Source organism: Mya arenaria, chromosome 11 (genome assembly GCF_026914265.1).
Source record: "Mya arenaria isolate MELC-2E11 chromosome 11, ASM2691426v1".
In the NCBI taxonomy this organism is placed as follows: Eukaryota; Metazoa; Mollusca; class Bivalvia; order Myida; family Myidae; genus Mya; species Mya arenaria.
In genome coordinates this window covers 35,259,987-35,282,941 of record NC_069132.1, presented here as the reverse complement: position 1 = coordinate 35,282,941, position 22,955 = coordinate 35,259,987, and the positions used below count along the sequence as shown (strand labels likewise).

At 34.1% G+C, this 22,955-nt stretch overlaps 2 protein-coding genes across 2 annotated transcripts; both read right to left on the bottom strand.

The window, feature by feature from the left end:
* Nucleotides 1–4,126: 4,126 nt before the first annotated feature.
* On the bottom strand, nucleotides 4,127–6,409 carry LOC128208494 (uncharacterized). The gene is made up of 4 exons (XM_052912056.1): nucleotides 6,115–6,409; nucleotides 5,332–5,372; nucleotides 4,915–5,163; nucleotides 4,127–4,552 (listed from the first exon to the last, which is right to left on the bottom strand). The coding sequence occupies exons 1-4, from the start codon at nucleotides 6,407–6,409 to the stop codon at nucleotides 4,127–4,129; spliced, it is 1,011 nt and encodes a 336-aa protein (XP_052768016.1).
* Nucleotides 6,410–15,651: 9,242 nt separating this feature from the next.
* LOC128208493 (uncharacterized) lies at nucleotides 15,652–17,891 on the bottom strand. Its single transcript, XM_052912055.1, has 2 exons — nucleotides 17,578–17,891; nucleotides 15,652–17,029 (listed from the first exon to the last, which is right to left on the bottom strand). Exons 1-2 carry the CDS (start codon nucleotides 17,889–17,891, stop codon nucleotides 15,652–15,654), a joined length of 1,692 nt encoding a protein of 563 aa, XP_052768015.1.
* Between the last annotated feature and the right edge of the window lie 5,064 nt (nucleotides 17,892–22,955).

Sequence of the window (22,955 nt, the reverse complement as noted above, 5' to 3'; positions counted from 1 at the left end):
AATAAAGATATTGTGAAGCGTCATGAGAGGTTGCTTATCTGGAAGGAGAAATGTGTATTTTGTTGCAAGGCAATGATAACTCTGATGTTGTTTTTCAGTCAAAAAGGGCGATGAATCAATAACTGTTCAATCCAGATTTATTCCCTCTGATACCAATATCAGTTTTGTCACTTGTATCATGCGCACAAATGTCATATGCATTAGTTAGCGTTGTAGCGAGCGCTGTGATATGTTAAATTAAGTTCAAAATATGAACGAAAACAAATTAACAGTTTCGCCTATTTTGTCACAGACCGCATACAAGAATAATAACGGACTTATTTTCTCCATATCATGGCATTTGGGCATTTTATGAAAAATGATTTGAACTAAATCATTTCAACAATTATTGCAGCCTGTCTAAACTTCTCCGTGGATTAAGGGACTGAACTCAACAAAATGATTCATCTAAAATGCTTTGGATTTGCTTCAGATATGGGCAGTAACAATAATGTTTCCATATTCACCAAACATCATGAAGATGTCTTTGAGAGTATGTTCACCCTAAATACCATGAGTTAAAAAAATAAACAGAGTAATAATACTTATGTGAAAAACTAACAGAATGTGTATTCATGAATTTTTAAAACTTCCCTTGTGCATGTTCCCTGATTACATACAGCATGTTACCATTGAAAACAGCTGAAGAAACAACCTACACATGTTTTCACAATGATTTGACAATTTTACTTCAAAAACCTAAAAACAAATGTGCATTGTGTGTAAATTAAAGATGCCACTTGACTTTCATCTGCCCAAGTTAAGAACTCAGCCTGGCTAGGTTGCAGGGCCTAGATGTACCCATAATTAGAGCTATCTCTGGTTATATAGGAGTGTGTCACCACATAGCACCTGCAAACAGGACCCTTGTTCAACGCCTTTGGAAATTGATTTGCAAAGGTGTTTAATTGTGAGGCCTGGGGTGGAACCTGCTATCTCTGGGTTGATTATCAAATGATTTCTCAATTCCGCCTTATCGCTACCTTCAATGGAATGGGCTGAACTATAATTTTCTTCGTTTGAGTAAAACGAATAAGAAGGAAATCATTTTCCGTTGTTTGAAATGAAATAACCGCCAGGTGGCGAATTAAAAGCACGAGTAATTCGTGCGCATATGAATGTAAAGGTATTCAGCTTTTAGGAACCGATACGTTCACATCGATTTAATTAATTGTTAATTTTTACTGAATATAATTTGTATTGTGAACGTTTTCTGTTACTTTGCAATTTCATCATATGAATGACCAATTTGTTTTCACTTGTCAGGGGTTTCTGACTTTTCCCTAGAAGGAGGGTTTTATCTCAGTTTTTCCTCGGCCAGTCGAACACGTCTGTAAGCTCCATTATTGTCAGGCATGTTGTTACCAAGACATACTTTGTTCGTGTTGCAAGTTTATATTGTATGTGTTCATTGGTTTCCCAAGTGCTTCTCTAAATGAGACTTTCAATATAATACCATTGAAAAGTATTGATTTTGTTGTTTTCTATACGAGGTTATAGAATGGTATTCAGGGAATAAAAATTATACGCTGATTATATCAAAATTATACGCTGATTATATTATTCATGACTTGTAAAAATACAATCACGAGGATAGTTTGTAGTAACTGCTTTTTGCGTCATGGAAAGGGACAGCGTACATAATATAGGAATAGCATTGCAGTTTTTCAACACGCTGCTTATTACAAGTTGCTCATCATCATTCTTATATTAGAATGAATGAATGAATTAATGAATTAATTAATTGATGAAAAACAACGAAAACGCTTTCCAATATTGGGCAAATGGTTAGGGGATCTGTAGCTGAAGCATACAAAATACATGAGATCTGTGCCATCTGTTTTATCCTGACTAGTTAAATTCATACTAAACATAAAGTCTAAGACTGGAGCTTATCCCGAGTTCATCGGAACTAACTATCTTAGCACAAGGGCTAGCACTTAATGTTCAGACCCCAATTTTTCGAAGCTTCTTAAGTCCCTTATAACAGGATTAAGCTAAGCTTACTATTTTTCTTTTTCAACAGTTCGCGACATATTTACTTCATAAGAATTTGTGTATTTAAGATAGGAATTCTCTTTATGATAATCACAAAAAGAATTTTCATTTATCAAAATTCAATTTAAGTTTGTATTGTGGCTCATTGAAATCAGCTACTTAAGCCTGTTAAGCTTCAGACGTTTCGAGAAATTGGGGCCTGGAAATAATTTCAGAATAAATTTCTATACATGTCTTGTTCATTTAACTTAAACCATTTGATCAAACTTTACAGAAATTGGCTAACCAGCAAAAGAGAAGAAGTCATTTAAAAAACGTGTTGGCCTCAGGCAACAGGGGACACAATTGTTAAAATTGATAGTGGCAAGGCTCAACTAGTGGTTTGAAAGAAGAATTTATTTGAATGATTATCAGAAAAACAAATAGTGTGCATTACAAAGGCATACGTATCTAAATATATATTTTTTAAATATATTTGGTCAGAATGAAAAAGAAACTAATATGTTATGATTGTAGTCAATCAAGCTTAATGAGAGCGTCAGTTGACAAAATGAAACGGTAACTTCCTGTAAGAATAATATATTGTGATAAATTAAAACAATAAAATGGTGTCACACTTTAACATCTGCAGATTTAGCAATACGAGAGTAATGGGATCTGGTAAAAGATAAAAGGAAAAACTTTGACACCACAATGAAAATTACTTTTTAAAAACAATCATAATAATGATGAATACAATTTCACAGAAATTTGCCGCATAAAATATATGAAAGAAATACAATCAAGTATGCTTATAACAAAATCCCTCGATCAGATCAAAGTTGTTCCCTAGATTTACAAATCAACGATGCGGGAATATCGTTGTGAAAACTCGAAACCAAGTATAACTTCAATCATTCAAGTCAAGAATCCGTTCAATATTTTGTAGAGGTGTGGATGATAGACTGGACTTAATATCAAACATTGTTTTACGTGGGGAGGGGGTTATTTTCTTTGGCAACTATATTACCTCCGGTCAAAACGTTTTCGTGACTTTGGAACGTTTCTGTCAATTTATCAAATTTTTCAACAAGTCTATCTGAAATATAAAAAAGTTCCTTAAACCATACTTTATATTTCGGTATTTTTTCTCTATTAACAGTGTTCGAATATCAAACTAAAATATGTAATAAATTATGATTTATTTTAAAAGTCAAGACTATGATCAAGATTTTGTAAAAAGAAACAATGGACGAATAATGAGTCTATTTATCTTGGTAATCAAATATTATTTTACAAAGCCTAGGTTGAAAGGGGGGTTAAATTTATGTTGCAACTTTCCTATTAAATACATAGAATTTTGCATACAACAAAGATACGATTGTCAACAGGCTTTTATCAAAACCCTGGCAACGACTCAAAATCAATATTGAACAAACTGCAGACTAGTAAAATGCTAATATTGTAGACATCACAGTGGCTGAAATTTTGGAAATTAAATGTCATAAATACATCGATAGATGCAAATGAAATTAAAGCAAGTTTGTGCAACTTAAAAAAATCATATTGTAACAATGGAACATCTTTTAATGACTGTAAGGAAATAAAAGCAGTGTGGAAATCAATAAATAAACTCTTAAAAACAAAGACATTAATCATAATGGAAAATAAACACTAAAATATCGCTTCAAAATAGAGAGTTAAAAAACACATATCGATAACAAGCGTTTAAAATCATATTGATAAAAAACATATACCCTTCAAAGTTTAGAAAAACAATACCAAATTTCATCTGGTAATAAAACTATATTATTTTATGATAATAAGAGATAATATATAATAAAATAATAAAATTCACTCCAAAACGCATAATTATTCATAATACGACAAAAGAAAGTAAGTAGGTTGTATATTAATTAAAAATCCGTAATTAAAAAAAAATCAAAACATATTTACATGAATCACCAAAGCCGAAAGTTCTAATACAACTTGACAACAATTATCTGGTCCTGACGATAGCTTCCAATGATCAGACTGGAAGTTTGTTAACTGAAGTACACTGACCAAGGTACACACAGACCATAAGGTTTTCTGGCCACTGTGGCTAGCTTCAGTCTCCCGTCTCTGTCCACCTGTAGCACAGTTTTTGACTTCCTTGACCACACACAAACACAAGGCCACTGGGGTTGACACACAGTCCACTGAGCCTCTGTAGTTCAGGATCTTTTAATTTGAATAGCACTTGTCCACATTCATCCAGTGTTATTAGTTCACGTTTAGTATTGTTTGTTACATAAATTACCTTCCCATCTGGACTAACAGCACACTTGACTACTGTTCTTTTACATGACATGTCCTCGTAAATCGTCTTAACATGTCGTCCACATAAGTCGAACTTGTCCAGGGCATTACCGGAACACATATACAGTTGGCCCTGGTTGTGGGCAATGGAACGACAGTTCAGGTAAGTCATGAACTTTCTCAGTGTCTCTATCTTTTCTCTTGTCACTGAAAGGAAGTGGATCTCATATGGTGTCTATAATGTTTGTCATCAACAGCTACAGCTATAATATCATCTGCAGTGAGACACAGGTCATGTAGATAACGAGGTAGATCACAGTAATCAGTGACCTGGTATTGTTTGTTCAGAAGCTTCACTCTGTTGTTGGCTTGATCAGCAATAACCACCTCTCCACTTGGTAACTCACATATACCTACAATACAACATGTTTTCTCTTTTTCTATTCGAACGGAATAATTAGTTGAACCCAGGGCCTTGTACATATGAGCAGCACTTCTCGCTGGTATGGAATGACCATTGTCAACATTGCCAAAATTGTTAAGGATACTAAGAAATGGCAGTATGCTTTCATCCGAATTGAACCTTTTTAATTCTACTGGCATCTTCTGTATTTCTTGCATGCGACTTTTGACTTCATTCAACTTGTTCTGACATTTCCTGAACCCAATGAAATAATTGGTTTCCTTGTGTTTGCCAGTAATCTGCTGGAGTTTTTCCGTCATAGCTTTCAGTTGGTCATTCATATTGGCACAACATTCAATATCATCGTTGATAGTCTCCAAACCTTCCACCAGCCCATCTAAATGTTCAACTGTCTTCTTCTCAAGCTTGTCCAGGATTTTGATCTTATAACGGAAAGACTTCAGATTTTAGCAATGATGTTCTTGTGCGAGTCCTTCAGTGAGGCTTGATCTGTTATCATGGCATTCCTCAGCTCATCTAGCCTGCCCCTTATAATGTCCACTATTTCTGATAGCTGCTTGTACTCTGTTGTTTTTTTGTTTTCATGATACCTTTAGCCAGGTCAGGCAGGTGACTGATGCTGTTACACTGCCTGCAATACATTAACTCATACGATGAATAATTTTGAAATAAACTGAAAAAAACTAAATTCTTCGGAATTGAATGTATTGCCTCTTTGGAGTGCGCATCATAGTCAAACCAGATACATAATCACTGATTAATCAGTCATCAATTTTTAAGCTGCAGTATTTTGAAAACTGAGAACGTTGTCTGATAATTTAACCCAAACAACAAATAAGCTGATAGTATTTTAATGTATCCCTGTTATTACTGCGCCGATTTATCTAAAGATCGGATTCTGATCGAGACATTATGCCTAAAACAGTGTCAAAAAGTTTCAATTTGATTGGATAATACATATTTATCTACACATACTATAAAACTATTGTTTTAAATGTAAAAGGAGCATAACCCTAGTGTAACTTGGCCGATTTATCCTCCGATCGCACTTATCGAGACATTATGTCAACAAACTCTGCCATAACTCATAATTAGATGTCTATAGATACTGGGTATAGTCATGAATTTTTCAAAACCTGCAATCGACGACGCCTACGGCGCAAGAAGTAATACCTATATGTTCAGGCGACACAAAAAGGATAATTTCTACACATGCTACTTTTTAATAATGGATGTGCTGCACAATGTATAAAGAACTGTACCAGTATTTTCTCATCACTGAATCACACCATCAAATGAACACAAAAATGAAAACTGACAAAACTGTGTACATTAAGCTCTAGTTTACAATCACCTGTGGTTGAGGGCCACACAGACGCTGCAGCAAAGTTCCTCGTGGTCATCACAGTGGACGGTCAGCTTGTCGCCATGTACATCACATCTGTCTAAGGAGAACCCCACCCACTTCTGAATGTCGCCACGCCCGTACACCGTATGTTTGTCATGGTATCCATTGTGTAAATTCACACACTTGTCACACAGATAGTGTTCACACTGTGGACAGAAGTACTGGGCTTCAGTGTTCAGGTCATTTTCCTCACACTTGGAACAACTGTAGTCATGAATCAAGTCAGAACCATTGTAAAGCGATGAACCACAAGCGGCCATTTTTGTCTTCTTCTTGTTAAAGTACTGTTCATTTAAACTGAAATGTGTCTTTTAAACACCGTTGAATCTATTAACACTATCATGTTCTTGAGCACTTACAATGTCTACGTTATGATAGTTGGCAATTTTAGGAGTTGGTATAATTATTCAATGATATCTAAAAACTGACACAGACCAGACCCTAGACCAGTTTACTTATCAAACAAACACTTTGGTATAGATTTAAATATGATAAGCAGATTTCATTTACATTTTGACAAATATAATTTGTAGTGTTTATAAGTACAAGTTTAGAAACAGACATGGCAAAAACAAAACATTAAAGAGCGAACTTGTAAAGCGGTCTATGCAAATCTGCATTGAAGTTTTTGCAAGCACTTCGACAGAAACACTGATTTTCGAATGGCTTCATTGCACGCATTAATAAATTGCCAAATGAAAGTTGTTGTTAACCTAATAGGCGATTACCATTTTTGCCTTTTGTGTGTGTCCCTGTCTTTCAACGTGCTCGACTTAAACGGTCTGCAAGAAAAATAAGAACCATTACATACTCAGAAAAGATTAGGAAACAGTTCTATTGAAACTATCTCTAAGGTACAAAACCGCTCCTAGGATTCTTTATGAAACGTCCCCGTTTCAATTCCTTCCATCCATTAAAATGTTATGTAGCAATCAAAAAGTGGCATATTGACCTATGATCCCTGCAGTGGCCATGACTATGATTGTTCATCGACTCATTTTGTTGCTGTGTACCTTATACAGAGAAAAATATGGATTTAGCAAAACATCAATCTTAATATTGCAAAACATCAATTTATAATCATAAAATACAACATTATAACTTCTTCTTGTGTTCCTTCTGTACTGAATATACGTATTTTTAACACTTCTTAAACGTTTCATTTCGATAACATTATACAAAATCGAAATCTGATCGAAATGGCTTGACCGATTAATTTCGATAATGAATTAAGACAGATTTCTAATTCCTAGATACTGCACCAACTATTCGAGCTATTGAAATTATACATAACCAGCGTGCTGTGCAAGTAATGTATAATTACAATGACAGATATTAAATGTATTAACTGTTATTTCAAGTTTACCGTTGAAAAATAAGCGTGCATGTATTTAAAACAATTAATATTTACCCGCATTATATTTATTGCACGGTACTTCTGGTTGCCGTCCTCATTTGAGAGTCAGTGCATCAATGGAAACAAAGAAATCTCCTTTATAGTAAAATATGATGAAAATATGAACTGGTATGACTTGAACCTTGGGGTCACAGTAAAGGGAAATTCTAAGCATAATACCCATTTAATCATTTAAAAATAAAATCCTACAACTTAACAGACACAAAGTATGTAGTTGGTTTCAAGCCTGATGAGAACCTGATGTTATAGACACAGTTCGAACCCGGCTTTTACCGTTTGTAATACGACCCGAAATCAGGTTATTTCCCTTAAAATGTCAAAACTACCCAATTCACTTCATATAATTTTTCCCACAGAAATTTGACTCAGTGTTCGGTCTGAAATGAAATATAAAAGTCATTTTATAACCAATTGATAAAAATAACGAATAAAAAATAACGAACAAAAACGCGGTCACTTATACATGTACTATCATTAAAGATATTCAATGATAGTATTAGCGACAATGTGTTGTCCGAAATCGTTATTTTTGTCAGTATTTGGTTACAAAAAGACTTTAAAGGCCTAGTTAAGCCTTCTTGAAGTGACCCCCCCCCCCCCAAAAAAAAAAAAAAATGAATAAATAAAAAAAATAACCCAACGTGTATTAGTAAACAACCTCTGTTAATTGATCTTAATCTTATTGCCTAATTGGCGTATCAGATCTCCAATCTGAATATCCTGCTGTGGAGTTTTCAATGTTTTATTATAACAATGGACCCTAAATGGCACTGAGCCAATAAACCAATACACAGGAAATTGGCCCCTACTTGACACCAGTGCGATTAGCAGGAGATGCACAGCAGGGGATTATCATGCCGAACATTCCTTAACCTAGGCCTTTAATGTATAATTTTAGACCAAACACTGAATGATTGACAACATGTTCTTAACTTTTGAAATATTTGATGTGTGATGTGATGAACAGTACAGCTGAAACAGCTGTCTTTGTTTTACAAATACAGAAGATCACAAGTGTATCCATTAAACCTCTAGAGCAGTAATAATTTGAAAGTTAACAATGATTACTTTAAAAACGTTGTTAACTGTAACAATGTTCGGAACAATCGGTTCATTGCGTAAAATCTTTAGGGCTCTTCTTAATCATTAAGAGATTACACAATGTGTTCCAACTTATACTAAAATATTAGATTTAATTCATAAATACAGTATCCAACAATACATAATATGTGTGTTATGCTGCGATAGTTTTGAAAATAAAAATAAAAAAGGAACGGTGATGTTAAAACTGGACAGTTCTCACGGAAAGTTCTTGTCCTTGAATTACAGACTAGAGTGTACCTAAAGATCTGTAGATGTCTGAGCAGGGTGCCAAGAAACAAGCTGATTAACATGCACTCTATGCCCATCAACTCCACCAATCCCATGCTGCAGCTGTGAAAGTTACGTAAAAAATATGTATTCATACTTTAACTTTCAAAACTCCCTGTACTGGTAACAAGATAACATACAGCATGCCACCATTGGAAACAACTAAAGATACAACCCACACAGGGTTTCACAATAATTTGACAATTTACTTCTAAAATCTGAAAACAAAAACAAATGTGCATTGTGTGTAAATTCAAGATGCCACTTGACTTTCATCAGCCCATGTTAAGAACTCAGTCCTGTTAAGTTGTGGGGCCTAGATATACCCATATTTTGAGCTACCTCTGGTTTAACATGACTGAAGCACTGTCCCTTGTTCAAAACTTTTGGAAAATTGAACTTCAAAGGTTGTTTAATGGTAAGGTGTGCGATTGAACCTGCTATCTCTAGGCTGATGATCAAATGATTTTTCAAGCCTTATCGCTACCTTCAAACGAGTGGGTTGGCAATACGTTTTCCAAACAATTAACGAAAACTAATTATAAATCATCTTTTATTTGCATTCATATAAAGTGTAAAAGTAGGAAATGTGAACAATACAACAGTAGCATAAACTCTTAAGATGAAAATAAACAACACATCTATAAAGAAGAACACTAATTTATGCCCGTTTATATAACATGAGTATATATATAATACATGTAAGTCATCAAACAATAGAAAACATGATTTGTACACAATATGAAGACAAAGTAAGAGGCCATCGTTAGAATTTACTGTTTCCGACAGGGGACCAGGCATTGCTTAAAGCATAATTGCCTCTTGTTAATTGTTTAAAAAGAAAAAGACAAGATCTAGTAAAAAAGAAAACAGCCAAAGATGCTCTTTGATATACACTTACGAATAATAAAAGGATAAAAAGTAATTTATCCTCTTTTTTACTCCTTTAAAACAATATTGAGCACTTAAACAGTTATGGTCTGAAGTAGGCAAGAGGAAATGACTTGCAATTGTATTTTGCTAAAGTCTAAATGCATACATATTATTTATTGAATATTTATATGTAAAAGATAAATCAACAACAACATTTTGTCTAAACGTTATAAGATAATTGGCTCAAACTTGTTAGTGGATGAACATCTTTACATCTTCAGAAGCGTTATTTGTGACTCAATGTATAAAATATTGTTGAATATAAATGACCATGAAGTTATTTTTTGTCCACATTCATTAAACCAAGCAATACATTACCTAGGTGACCAATGAAAATATTACTGATGTAAAGTGAATAATTGAACAACGGCAAGATAATTGAAATACATTCACTTTAAAATATTGGAAAAATAACCATAGACAATTGACTTAAGCCATATAACTTTAGACAAATAACCTAAGACGAATAACCAATGATGAAATACCTTTGACATATAACCGTTGACAAATGACTTTAGCCAAATAACCTTAGACAAGTAACCTTAATCAAATTAATCTTAGACAAATGACTAAATACCCTTCAGCATTAGACAAATAACCTCAGGCAAATAATCTTAGACAGTAACCTTAGACAAATAACCTTAGACAAAAATTTTTTTGCAAAAAAGTTTAGATAAATAACCTTAAACAATTAACATACATTTTGTTTTATTTCTGTTTAAAAAACACACACTTTTACGATAGAGTTTATAAGTAAGTTATTAAAAGTAAATTATATATTGTAAATCTAGTTTTCTGCTTAAATTCTTATGTTTAAAAGCACATTAAGTAAAAAGGGTTTTAACTATATGATAAACATATTTTATAAACACAAACAGTAAATAAAATGGATTTTAGATATAAACCACGGATTGATTATCATAAACTAGAAACTAAGGAACAAATGACAATAAATAACAAATTATATCACAAATGTTACGCATTAATGTCATAACATTTTAACAAAAACACGAACATGGTTTACAATTATAGCTTACTCAGCGACATAGATACTATGCATACACGTTAAAAATGATGTATATTATAATGTTGCGCATGTAACTATGAACATGAGAAACGGAAAGGGGGCAATGCCTTATTTCTAAATCACTTATGTTGAAAAAGATTATCTTAAAGTTGCTAATCTGAAAAAAAAAACGTTTTAGCAATGCTTTCATCATTGTGTGGTTTTCCTAATTAAAGTTCAAGGAGAATTCAGCGTGCTCGCAAATTGAGTCTGACCTGGAGGCTCAATTCTTATGATTTACTCAAGGTCTGTCAGAAAAAGCAACTCTTTTGAGCAACTAAGGCAAAACATGTTCATATGTTTTGTAAGTCTTGTCTTTATTTAAGGCCAAGATATGATATGAGTGTTTGCCATGCCATTTCTTTGTGACACCAACAAAATGTATATAACTTACCTTCATTAACAAAATATAGAGACCAAAAATGTATGTACATTTACTGGAAAGAAAAGGAAGGAATAGTTTTCATCACGTAATAACTGATATTTTCATGGTCGTGGGTTCGATCCCTGGCCGCGTCATACCAAAAGACGTTAAAAGTTGGTACAAATAGCTCCCTTGCCTGGCGCTCGGCATTTAAAGGGTAGTGCTTGGAAAGTGGTGTACTCAGTACTAGTTTAACCCAGGAAAGCTGTACCCCGTGTATCGGTGCTTTACACCGAGCACGTAAAAGAACCAAGGGGTCTCTTCGAAAAAGAGCTAGGGTATCGTACCCGGACTTCCTTGTTTCCCACCACTGTCTCTTCAGCAAAAACAAAGGACCCCGTTGGAAATAAGTGCTTGCACTTTCACGGGTTATCCTTGACCGCAAGGTCTTAAGAAATAGATACATACATACATACAATACATGTATTGTGTCCTGTCTCTATAGATATTTTAGAATGTATAGATATATAAAACATTTAGACATTATATAAAAATATTTACACCTCAACTTCCATTCTTTAAATGAACTGTCTTTCGGCAATTGCGGTAATCATCCGATGAACGCAACATATTCGGATATGTTCGATTACAAATCATCGCAAAACAATATTCATGAATATTCTTGATCGTTTTATTGTTTGTATTGTGTCAGAAGGTCCCGTAAAAAATAAATGATTATTTTAGAAGGAGTGATGTGTTTAATGTATTGTTGTCATTAGTGTTTCAATTTTACGTTTAAAAGTGATTTCAAGTAGTTGATCTTTTTCGCGTTATTATGACGTCATTTGATATCAGGCGGGTCGTTCTATTTACTGAATGTGTGAGAAAGGATAACTGTAAGGTTTTCTTAAATGAAATGAAGTATTTTTTAAACAATTATTGATTGTAAAAATGAACTATTTCTTTAAATATAAGTAATGAATTGCGGGGTTGATGTCATCATCGGGGATATGAACGCACTTGGGGTGGTCAAAGTACGCGTGGAGTCCTTCGGACTGCACACACTAAGACCACCCTTACTGCGATAATGACATCAATTTCTGCAATGCATTTCTTAAATAAGACCTCAAGCGCCACAAACGATTCTAAAGTTTATCTGGTGTTGTTTTTCACCGAAAACGAGGCATAACTCAAAACTTACTAATGCCAGAGTTATTGGCCTTGTTTTACACGTAATTACAACAAGAATACCAAGTTTCATTTGAATATCTTGAACAGTATTATAGTAATGTCCAATTTTTTGCACCCTGACAACGACAACGAAACCAAGGCTATCACAATACCTCGACTGCTTTTCTTTGACAAACAGACAAGCATAAAATATTCAAGACACAAATCACGTAATGAGCATATTGAACTTTTATGTTATATATCATCTATCATACTAATAAAAAAATAAAGGGGTTCTAGTACAAGTAAAGGGAATACAACTTCCTAAAGATATATTATATATGTGCATGTATGTAAATAAAATACGACTTTCAAAAGCTAAAGAATTAAAATAACAATGCTCTCAGTCAAGAAATAGGCAATTGGAAGTTCAATTTTCAAGATGTATTGGCCAGATAATAGGTGAATGCTGCTATCAAGGCCTTATCCTCATGTTCTGTCCCTGTTTATCTGTTGACAATGTCACTGTACAATGGACGTTGCTTGCTGAATAATCCCCCTTTTAAAGAGAATCTCTCTCAAACGTGAGATCCTGGTTAGTTTTTTCCCTAAGATTACCTCATTTGAGTCATCCTCAGAGTTATCAATTATTATCTCCTTTTCTGACAGCTTATCACTCCTTCTTCGAAAAGCTCAAGATGACCGCCATGTTTAGTTCGTATGCATATACAGTTGTCAGTTTTCTCTGAAAATGGATAAAAAATGTTTCTGGCAACACAAAAAATCACATTTTGATGAAATAACAAATACTTTACTGCCATGCTTTATTTGCATTTTTATACAAACATTCAGCCTGCATTCTAATAATAACACAAAATTGAATCACAAATGTTTTAAAAATATATATGTATAGTAATTAAAAGTAATTAACTAATAGTATATGCACATGGAAAAGAATGTTGACAGGAGAACAGTCTTACCATGTATCACTTTCTATTTTTAATTTGTGTTTTGGTTTTGTTGATGAGCCCGCTTGTGGAAAGCTTGACATAGTTGTCACAATAATGGTTCGTGCTCGAGACTGTCCGTAATATTTTGTTTGGATCGTCCGGGCTGTAATTTGGCCATGCAGGGGGGATTTTAAAATATATGTTTATCATAAGATGAGGTTGTGTCGCATGAAAGAAACTTGACTTTAGATCAAAGATTAGGTCACATTTTAGTCACTGGTCAAACTCATTGCCAGGTCTGTAACGCGGCCATTCATTTGTGGATTTCAAATAACTTGACACAGATGTTCAGGAGAAGAAGACATGCAGCGTGAAAGACCCATGTCTGAGGGTCAAAGGTCAAATTCACAAGCAGGTATCATTTGTCATGTGCTTAAGGCTGAACCAATTGACCAAAGAGGACAATGCAAGTAACCTTTAGGAAGTTTCACAGAAATTGGCTGGACAGCTCAGGAGAAGATTTTATTTAAAGTTATTGTTCGCCTCAGACAATTGGGGTCATCATGAGCACAAAAACTAGTAAGCTGGTGATATTGGCAAAGCTAACACAGTTGTTTTACAACATAATTTATTAGAATATGTATCAGATTAATATATCAGAAGAAGTTATTAGATACTTATGCTGTCTGGCAAAAAATACAATAAACACTGCTTATAACAAATCGCTAGGAACGGCCAATGTTGTTCCTTATATCCATGAAGTTCTTTGAATCAATAGATGAAACAATTTACATATAAAAGAAGTGTGTATTTCAAACTAAAGCTATATTTGACTTATTTCTGTAGGTCATTTATTCTCATGCGATTTAATTTCTTCCTTTTTTTCAAATCCAGCCTTAATGTAACATTTTGTAAAGGAAAAAAATACATGTTGTTCACCTGTTTTTACATATTAATCTGAAAAATGAATTAGGGATTGACCCTATATGTTCTAAGTGTATACTACTAAAAAAATTAATCTGCTTCGCAAAAGCTTTTTTAGCCAATACTGCAATACTGTGGTGCATTTTAAGTAAAAAACTTAACTGCTTTGCAAAAGTTGCAGTTTTTTAATACAAAGCAAAAGCTGTGCTTTTTGCCCAATAATGTACGCCTTTTGAAGCTTTTTGATAGGGAAGGTATGGTTGGTATGTACATGTAGATATGTATGAACACATTTGTATTGTTTCAGTAATTCATTAATTCTTGGCATGAAAGCCACGCAATTGCATTTTTTTTTATTACAAATAAACTTAAGCAAGGTAAATCAATATTATCTTGCGAAAACAACAATGTGAAAAAAATGCAAACAATAATGGTTAATTTTTCTCATTTGGGCATTTAATAATTTTCGAAAATTCATTACAACCATTTGATTTTACATAAAACATAGAAGGTCTATGATCGAGCTAAAGAATTTTGTTACATCCATAATTAATAAACATGTATACAGAATTTACTGTCCGCATCGAAAAAGCAAAAACAGTGACTTTAGAAAGTGTGATTCAAAATCCCCAATGATTTTGACGCCTCAATTTTGAATTTTTCAGCAACTACAATAATGTGCGTTTGAAACGGGAAGCGAATTTTGGCACTATCAAAAGGGATTTTAACCGCTGATAATATACAGTCCTACAAAAAAGCCGCTGATCGATTTGAGTAGGAGGCATTTATACCCATAACATAAAAGACATAGGGGCTTAGCCCCCTTTTTGTTTCCTAAGTCATTTGAATTTATCAAAGTTTTATTACTGAATTTAATGCAAATTTCAAACTAAAAAATGAAAAATTAATGGAAATGAATTACTGTTGCAGAACAGAAAGCAATATTAATCGAGATCTGAAAAAAATCAATAACTGCTCGCATTTTAGATAGGCACTTAGTTTTTGCGTTAGTTTGTTTGCTTTCACATTTCTTCTGTGCCGAGATTATTTTCCTACAGATATGTAAACATGCACTCTCCAATTTTAAGATATTACATTCCAATCTTACTTTTGCGAAATTTTTGTATATATATAAAATTCCTTTTTTTTATTTCACGTTGGATATACATGACACACTTAAATACAATACATGACACACATGAATACTTAAAATATTTAAAAAAAATGCATTATGTAAGACAACACTGTTAATCACATACAGTAAATTATGCAAATTGAAGACAGCATAAAAGTACAAATGCCATTCCTCACTGTTTGAACGTATTGAGAACAATGATCTGGTCCTGATTAAGATTTCCTACAATGAGGCTGGAATTATGTTCACTGAAGCACACTGACGAAGGCGAACACAAGCCATCAGCCTTGCTGGCCACTGTGGCCAGCTTCTTTCTCCCCTTTCTATCCACCTGTAACACAGTGTTAGACGCTTTCCCACACACAAACACATTGCCACTGGGACAGACACACAGTCCCCAGGGCCACAGCAGTTCAGGATCTTCTAAAGTAGACAATACTTGACCACCTTTATCCAGTGTTATAAATTCTTGTTTAGCATAATTTGTTACATAAATTCTCTCCCCATCTGGACTAACAGTACATTTGCAGATTGTACGATCAGGAGAACTGCTTTTATAAATTTCCTTTACAAGTTCTCCATCCATTGTGTACTGGTACAGGGAATTATTGTCATTCACATAGAGCTGGCCCTGGTGGATGGCAATAGAAAGGCATAAGTGGTTTGTGGTAAACTTTCTCACTGCCTGTAACTTCCCTCTGGTCACTGAGAGTGAGTGGACCTCATGCAAAGTACCCCAACTATCTACAGCTACATATATATCATAACGCTCAGTGCGACACAGGTCTTGAGGATAAGAAGGAAGATCACAGTGATCAGTGACTTTGTATTGGTTGTTCAGAAGCTTCACCCTCCTGTTGTAATGATCAGCAATAACCACCTCTCCACTAGGCAACTCACATATACCTACAATATGGCACTTGCTGACATCCTTCTTTATCTTAACATCATAACAACTTGAACTCTGAGTTTTGTAAACGTGATCACCATCTGCTCTTTTTGGCATGGAAAGAAAACTGTCGACATCTCCAAGATTATTAAGGTTTCTGAGAAATGGCAATAAACTTCTATCAGATTTGAAGCTTATTCTTCTTGTTGGCTTTTTCTGTATTTCAAGCATGGCGCTCTTGGTCTCACCCAACTTGGTCTGACATATTCTGAAACCAATGTAAGAGTTGGTCTCCTTGTGTTTACCATTTATCTGCTGGATCTTTTCCATCATGGTCTTGTGTTGGTTATTCATATTGACACAAGATTCCATATCATCTTTGATAATCTTTTCCAAATCTTCCTTTTGCCTATCTAACTGTCCAACTGTCTTCTTCTCAAGCTTGTCTAGGATTTTGTTTATTTTTTTTCGGAAAGCCTTGATTTCAGAAATGATGTTCTTGTACGAGTCGTTCATTGACACTTGGTCTTTCATCCTGGCATTTGAGAGCTCATCTAGCCTGTTCCTCATCTTGTCCACTTCTTTTGGCAGCTGCTTGAACTCTGCTGTGTTCAGGAAGCCCTTGGCCAGGTCAGGAAGGTGACTGATGCTGCTACACAGCCTGCAATACATTGACGTATATGTATATAATATAATAAACTGTTTGCTATAAACAATGAAACAAGAATTCTGTAGAATTTGATTTGTGGCTGTTTGGAACGCTCATCATGATCAAACCAAACATTATACCTGTTAAAGGAGCAACACTTTGTAATAAAATGAGAACCTTTACTTGTTATTAGTTATAATTACACTTAAACAATGAGAAAGCCGACATTATTTTCATTTAAAGGGGCATAAACGTGGTGTTATTTGGCTAGTTAGTATCTGCGCATGATATAAAGCTAGTATTTTCTTACGTTAAAGGAACATAACTCTAGACCCAATTTATCTTTATCTTCTGATAAAAATTGACCAAGACATTATGCTCACAAAACTGACACCAAGTCTCATCATGATTAAACCACTACATGTATAGTCATTATCAACGTTTTGTTTACATTGCCTCCAATGAAGTCTACAACGCCAACAAAATTGTATGTCCTGTTTTGGCAACACAAAAAGGAAAAATTCAGTTTTTATATTAAATAGATTGGTAAGAAATATCACCTGTGGTTAAGAGCCACACAGACACTGCAGCAAAGTTGCTGGTGGTCATCACAGTGGACCTTCAGCTTGTCGCCGTGAGCATCACATCTGTCCAAGGAAAACCCCGCCCACTTCTGAATGTCTCCACGGCCGTATACCGTATGTTTGTTATGATATCCATTATGTAAATTTACACACTTGTCACACAGATAGTGTTCACACTGTGGACAAAAGTAAGTGGCTTCAGTATTAAGGTCATTTTCCTCACACTTGGAACAACTGTAGTCATGAATCAGGTCAGATCCCTTGTAAATAGATGACCCTCCAGTGGCCATTCTTTGTCTTCTCCTGATCAAATTACTGTTTATTTAAACTCACAAATGTCTAGTAAAACACACTGTTGCAGATATCAACATTATCATATTCCGAAGAGATTAAAATGTGACTAAAATATGCCACATATGTAACAATTCACATTTTTGAAACGGCCATGCTGTGACAAGCTTTAAGTGCATAATAGATTTGGATATTTTCGAAACAAGGAAGTTACGTTCTTTAATGATAAACTTATCAAAACAGATAACATAAACGACGCTCGTTTAATTTTAGAGTTACATAGGACAAGCAGATATCCTTAAGACTTTGGTAAATATGATTCGGTATCAATGTAGAAAGGGTAAGTAATCATTTGAAGAAGGAAAGTTAGAAAAACTTGGAGAAGGAAGAAATACTTCTACTTTTGAAATTATTTATATGTCATAGTTCTGGAATAGCCACCGGCCAAAAAAAATCAATTCAATAAAACAAGTTACAAATCGTACAAAAGGCTACAGTTTTTGTTTATAGATGCCCAGATGAAGTTTGTCCACAGCAATACTTATGTGAAAAACTACAGTACACTGGGTAAATGCCAAAGACATAGAACACAAAAACAAAAAAAATGCAGTTACTTTGAAAATCTTCAAAAGCTAAACTGAACAAGACTTGAGCAAAAAACTCACAATACCAAAAGGGTTTTAAAGACTTACGAGATCATTCTCACATCACCTATACCATTAGTTCTTATCTACAAATTTAAGTCAACATAATAATTAATGTTTTACATAAATATTGCAATGAATAAAACATATTGCAATAAGTGCCAATAACATAGCAATCAAGTATGATCACAATAGGCCTAAACATGAGATTTCAACATTTTCCTGATAAACAATAAATAATTTTACTTAACAATTTTCTCATTTTTTACACAAGCTGAAAAAATGGTCTCTTTTTGAATACTTCACATATTTCATGGCTTTCATCATTCAAACTAACATTTCGCTTGTTATTTCAATATCCAATGATTGTGTAAACATTCATAAATGATGGTTAAAATTAACATGCATGCTAATCATGCCTACCAAAAGCACCTGACTGACCAATCAGTATCCAATTTTGACAGGGTTTATTGGTAGTTCATTGAAATCAACCATGACCTCCCACAATCTGCACTGATCAACAGTAGTTAATGAATTGTTTCAATTGTTCTTATTTTCATAAACTTAGAAAACAACTGCAGCGAATAAAATTTATTCCTCATCACTGAGAGAAAGTTTAGAAAAGTGAACGAAGCCGAGTTACATCTAGTAGGATAACAAATCCTACAAATGTATTCATCATTTTATATAACCGTATTTAGTAAATGTTAAATTTTTGAAAGTCTAAAAATTTTCATTTTTTGGTATATCAAAGAACATTTGTGTGTATAATTTTGATGATATTTTGTGATTCATTTAATTTCATTCTTGTTTCATATAGTGTTCAATCCCAAGCTTTCTTGTTCACATTTAAGTGCAAGAAAAGTCACTGATCTGAATAAATTCATTATAATGTAAGGCCACATAAAGGATATATTGTGCTTTTTAAAAATAACATTTTTTTATCTGTTTACAATTATGTCAAATGAAGTGCATTGACATTTTGTTATGAGTTTAAAGCTGCACTCTCATTTTGACAACTTTTTTTATTTTTTTGTCTTGGAATGAGCCAATTTTTGCGAAAATCCATGGAAACCAGTTATATAAGACTGCTGACCAAACTTTAGATGACAGATTTTTATATTAAAGTTAAAAAATTGATGTTTTAAGCATTATTCTTAAACTTTTAGTAACGGTTTAAGCCATTAAAGATTAATTTTCGAACGGAAATATGACAAACTATGAGCTGATTGTTTGTCAGCAATCTGATATCATTGGTTTGAAGATGTTTACGCAATATTTTGCTCTTTCCAAGACAAAAAAAGTTGTAAAAACGGTAAATCTGTGAGAGTGTAGCTTTAAACTATGACAGGAATAATTCAAGGGAAGGATTCTATTTTATTTCTAGCATTAAAATTGTCTGAATCGCATGAAAATTTATAAATGATGTAAGGTATTCTGACATTGGTCACACTTTTTGAACTTTGTGCTGTCTTCTTTTTGTTTGTCTCAAATTAATACAGCATTGGCTTCACTTGTTGTTTATGAAAGGAACTGTACACCAGATTGGCACCAAAAAGTGTTTTTTTTCCTGTAACGAATCTAAGGACACTTTTTTAATAAAATATTTTACTATTTGATATCGTTATTGTAAATAGAATACCAAAATGAAAACAAATTGCAGTGAAGTGTCGTATCCACTATGCTATGAAGACTTACTTTTACTGGGTGGAACTTTCCAGATGTATACCTAACTCGCTAACATCAACGGCAGATCACGCATAAGGAATGAATTCTACTCGGTAGACATACCTAGTAATCTTTTTTAATGGAAGAACACGAAATAACTGCTATTAATAAATCATTTGTAAACTATGGGGATCATCAGTTAGTAAGTTTCAATGCATTAATCACATCGATACCAAGTTTATGTCAATTTTCTACAATTTTCTTTAAATTTTTGCTTTTTCATCATTAACTGAGGACAGCCCCTTTAAACTGTACCTTATAATGTCTGTGACTTACCAAATATTTAATAGTAATGGTCTACAACCAAGACTTGTTTTAATTATCCAGGTTTCAAACTGCATTGTGTATGCGATTGGAAAGGTAATCTTGAAAGCTCACTTATAACAGTATAATTTTTACAAATAACATTCACCCTGCAAGGTACTCATATTTGGATGATACATAAAGATTTGCACAGTCATTTATGTATACTTGCATTTATTGATAAAGGATACCTTTTTCAAATCTTTGATTTAGATTACAAAGTATAACTTATATAAATAAATATATAATCTTAACTTTATCTGAATACACAAGCTAATGCATCAGTCAATTGTAACCATGCCCCCCGTCCCCCGGTCCCGGAATAGCGGGGACTTTTACTTTCGGTCCAGCCAATCCCAGCTAAAATCCCCACCCTGCGGAGATAATCTGATGGTCAAGTCCCCACCAAATGCCCCGCACCCAAGGGACATTAGGTTAAGCCCCATCCACACTGTATTTTCCGGGAATACCTGGCACTGCGGGGCCACCTGAAAGGTAAAAACATGGCCCATTTCGCCGGCTATCCCTGGTATACCGCCGGATGTGGGAGCCGTGGTTACAATTGACTGGTGCATAATGATCCACAGTGATCCAATCTCATGCCAAGATGATTTCTGGTCTGACATCGGAGGTTAGATATTCTTAAGCATAAAAAAGCCTGGACAGCATTTGCGAAAGACTGTTGTGAGGTTAAATCTTCATTACTTTACTATTCCACAACATTGGGTGATAAGGGAACTTTATTGGATATTTTGATTTTAATTTTGTTCCCTAAACGCCACAAGTCAACTGATTAATTAATACAAATTCAATTCTATCTCCACAATATCCGGCACTGCATTGTTAAATAAAACTCAAATGTTACACTTGTAAATTATTTAACCAAATACCTTTCCCTCAAATATTTCACAAATTTATATTGATCTATCAACAACAATGCATCACCATACTGTATCTCTGACTGATTTTTGATTTTCATTCTTGGCTAGAAAACAAAAAGTGAGCACAAAGCATCTTCAGAAAAAGAACTTGTAAAGTATGCACCAGTCCTTTGTAACCACGCCCCCCCCCGACTTTCCGTCCAGCCAATCCCCGGTAAAATCCCTGCCCTGCGAGAACGAACTGGTGGTAAAATCCCGTGAATAACCCCGCACCCCGGTAATCTAAGGTAAGAGCAATTCCCTGATATATTTTGAGGGAAGACAAAACCACCGCAATCACCCGGCATTGCGAGGACACTAGTTCTGGCTTCCATAACTTTAATGTTGATATTCATTTTTTTATGTTTACAACACGTCCAAAAAGGTAATATATATATACATGTAATGTGTTCGCTGAAGTTCTTTAGCTACGAGGACACCTGAAAGGTAAAAACACAGCCCTTTTCCCTGGTATATCCCCGAGGGAGGCGTGGTAACAATTGACTGGTGCATTATAAAAGAGGAAATCAAAATTGAGCATGCAAGATTGTTTTATCAACGGCGATGGTTTATCACAATGTCATGTACAGTACAGTACGTACTTACACTGAGAGTGGCTCCAAATATATGCAAAAAGCTACAGAAACATGCTTAGTAGCAAAAAGTTTAAACATCCAAGACTTTTCTATGCACATGGGTAAACAATAATCTTATTCACAGATGCTGTGCACATATTCATACATTTGGCTTCATTTAGAATGAAACTTCATAAATAAGTATGCACATATTTGATATATTTTTATCTCCATTTTGCAAAATTGAAATCACATGATTTTTTCAAACGAACTTGTATTGCTTGAAAATTTACGTGTCAAATTAAAAATGCTACCCACGGTAAGATGAAAATAAATCCGTTTGATGGTGGTAATTATTCAATGGCGGCTTTATTGATAAATTTCCTCAATAAAACACTATGAAATTCACATCATCAGCCGGAAGTAGTGATAACATACATGTCTGAATCATTCGGCCGCTCAGATCCGAGTAAATTTTGAGGTCAATAAGTAGACTGGTACCCTGATTTACTTTTCCTCAAAAATACAAAGTTATACAGGTACGCAGCATATGGTTTTTAGTTAACATTAATAGTATTTGAACAATAAAAAACAAAAATCATGTTGTATTTAAAAAAAGTGCTAAGTGCCATGCGATGATCAGTTTAAAAAAAAAATTGTATCGAAAAGAAAATATCACGGAAACATGCAAATCAAGTCGAAAAAAAGATCAGGGACAGAGTTCGGAATACCAACATTGTCATTGCCAACTTTGGAGAAATCCGCTGAAGAGTTATATAGGGAAAATATGGTTAAACAGTTCTCACGACTTAGTCTTTCAACAGATCAACTTACTTCCTACATATATGTTAGGATAATTCTTGCCCTTGAAGATGATGGTTTTGTATTAATTG

Coding starts and splice junctions, on each gene's coding strand:
- LOC128208494 (XM_052912056.1), bottom strand. CDS start 6,409: ATGGCCGCTTGTGGTTCATCGCTTTACAATGGTTCTGACTTGATTCAT. Junction 5,373..6,114: donor GGAACTTTGCTGCAGCGTCT/GTGTGGCCCTCA, acceptor AATGTATTGCAG/GCAGTGTAACAGCATCAGTC. Junction 5,164..5,331: donor CCTGCCTGACCTGGCTAAAG/GTATCATGAAAA, acceptor TTCCGTTATAAG/ATCAAAATCCTGGACAAGCT.
- LOC128208493 (XM_052912055.1), bottom strand. CDS start 17,891: ATGGCCACTGGAGGGTCATCTATTTACAAGGGATCTGACCTGATTCAT. Junction 17,030..17,577: donor TGTGTGGCTCTTAACCACAG/GTGATATTTCTT, acceptor AATGTATTGCAG/GCTGTGTAGCAGCATCAGTC.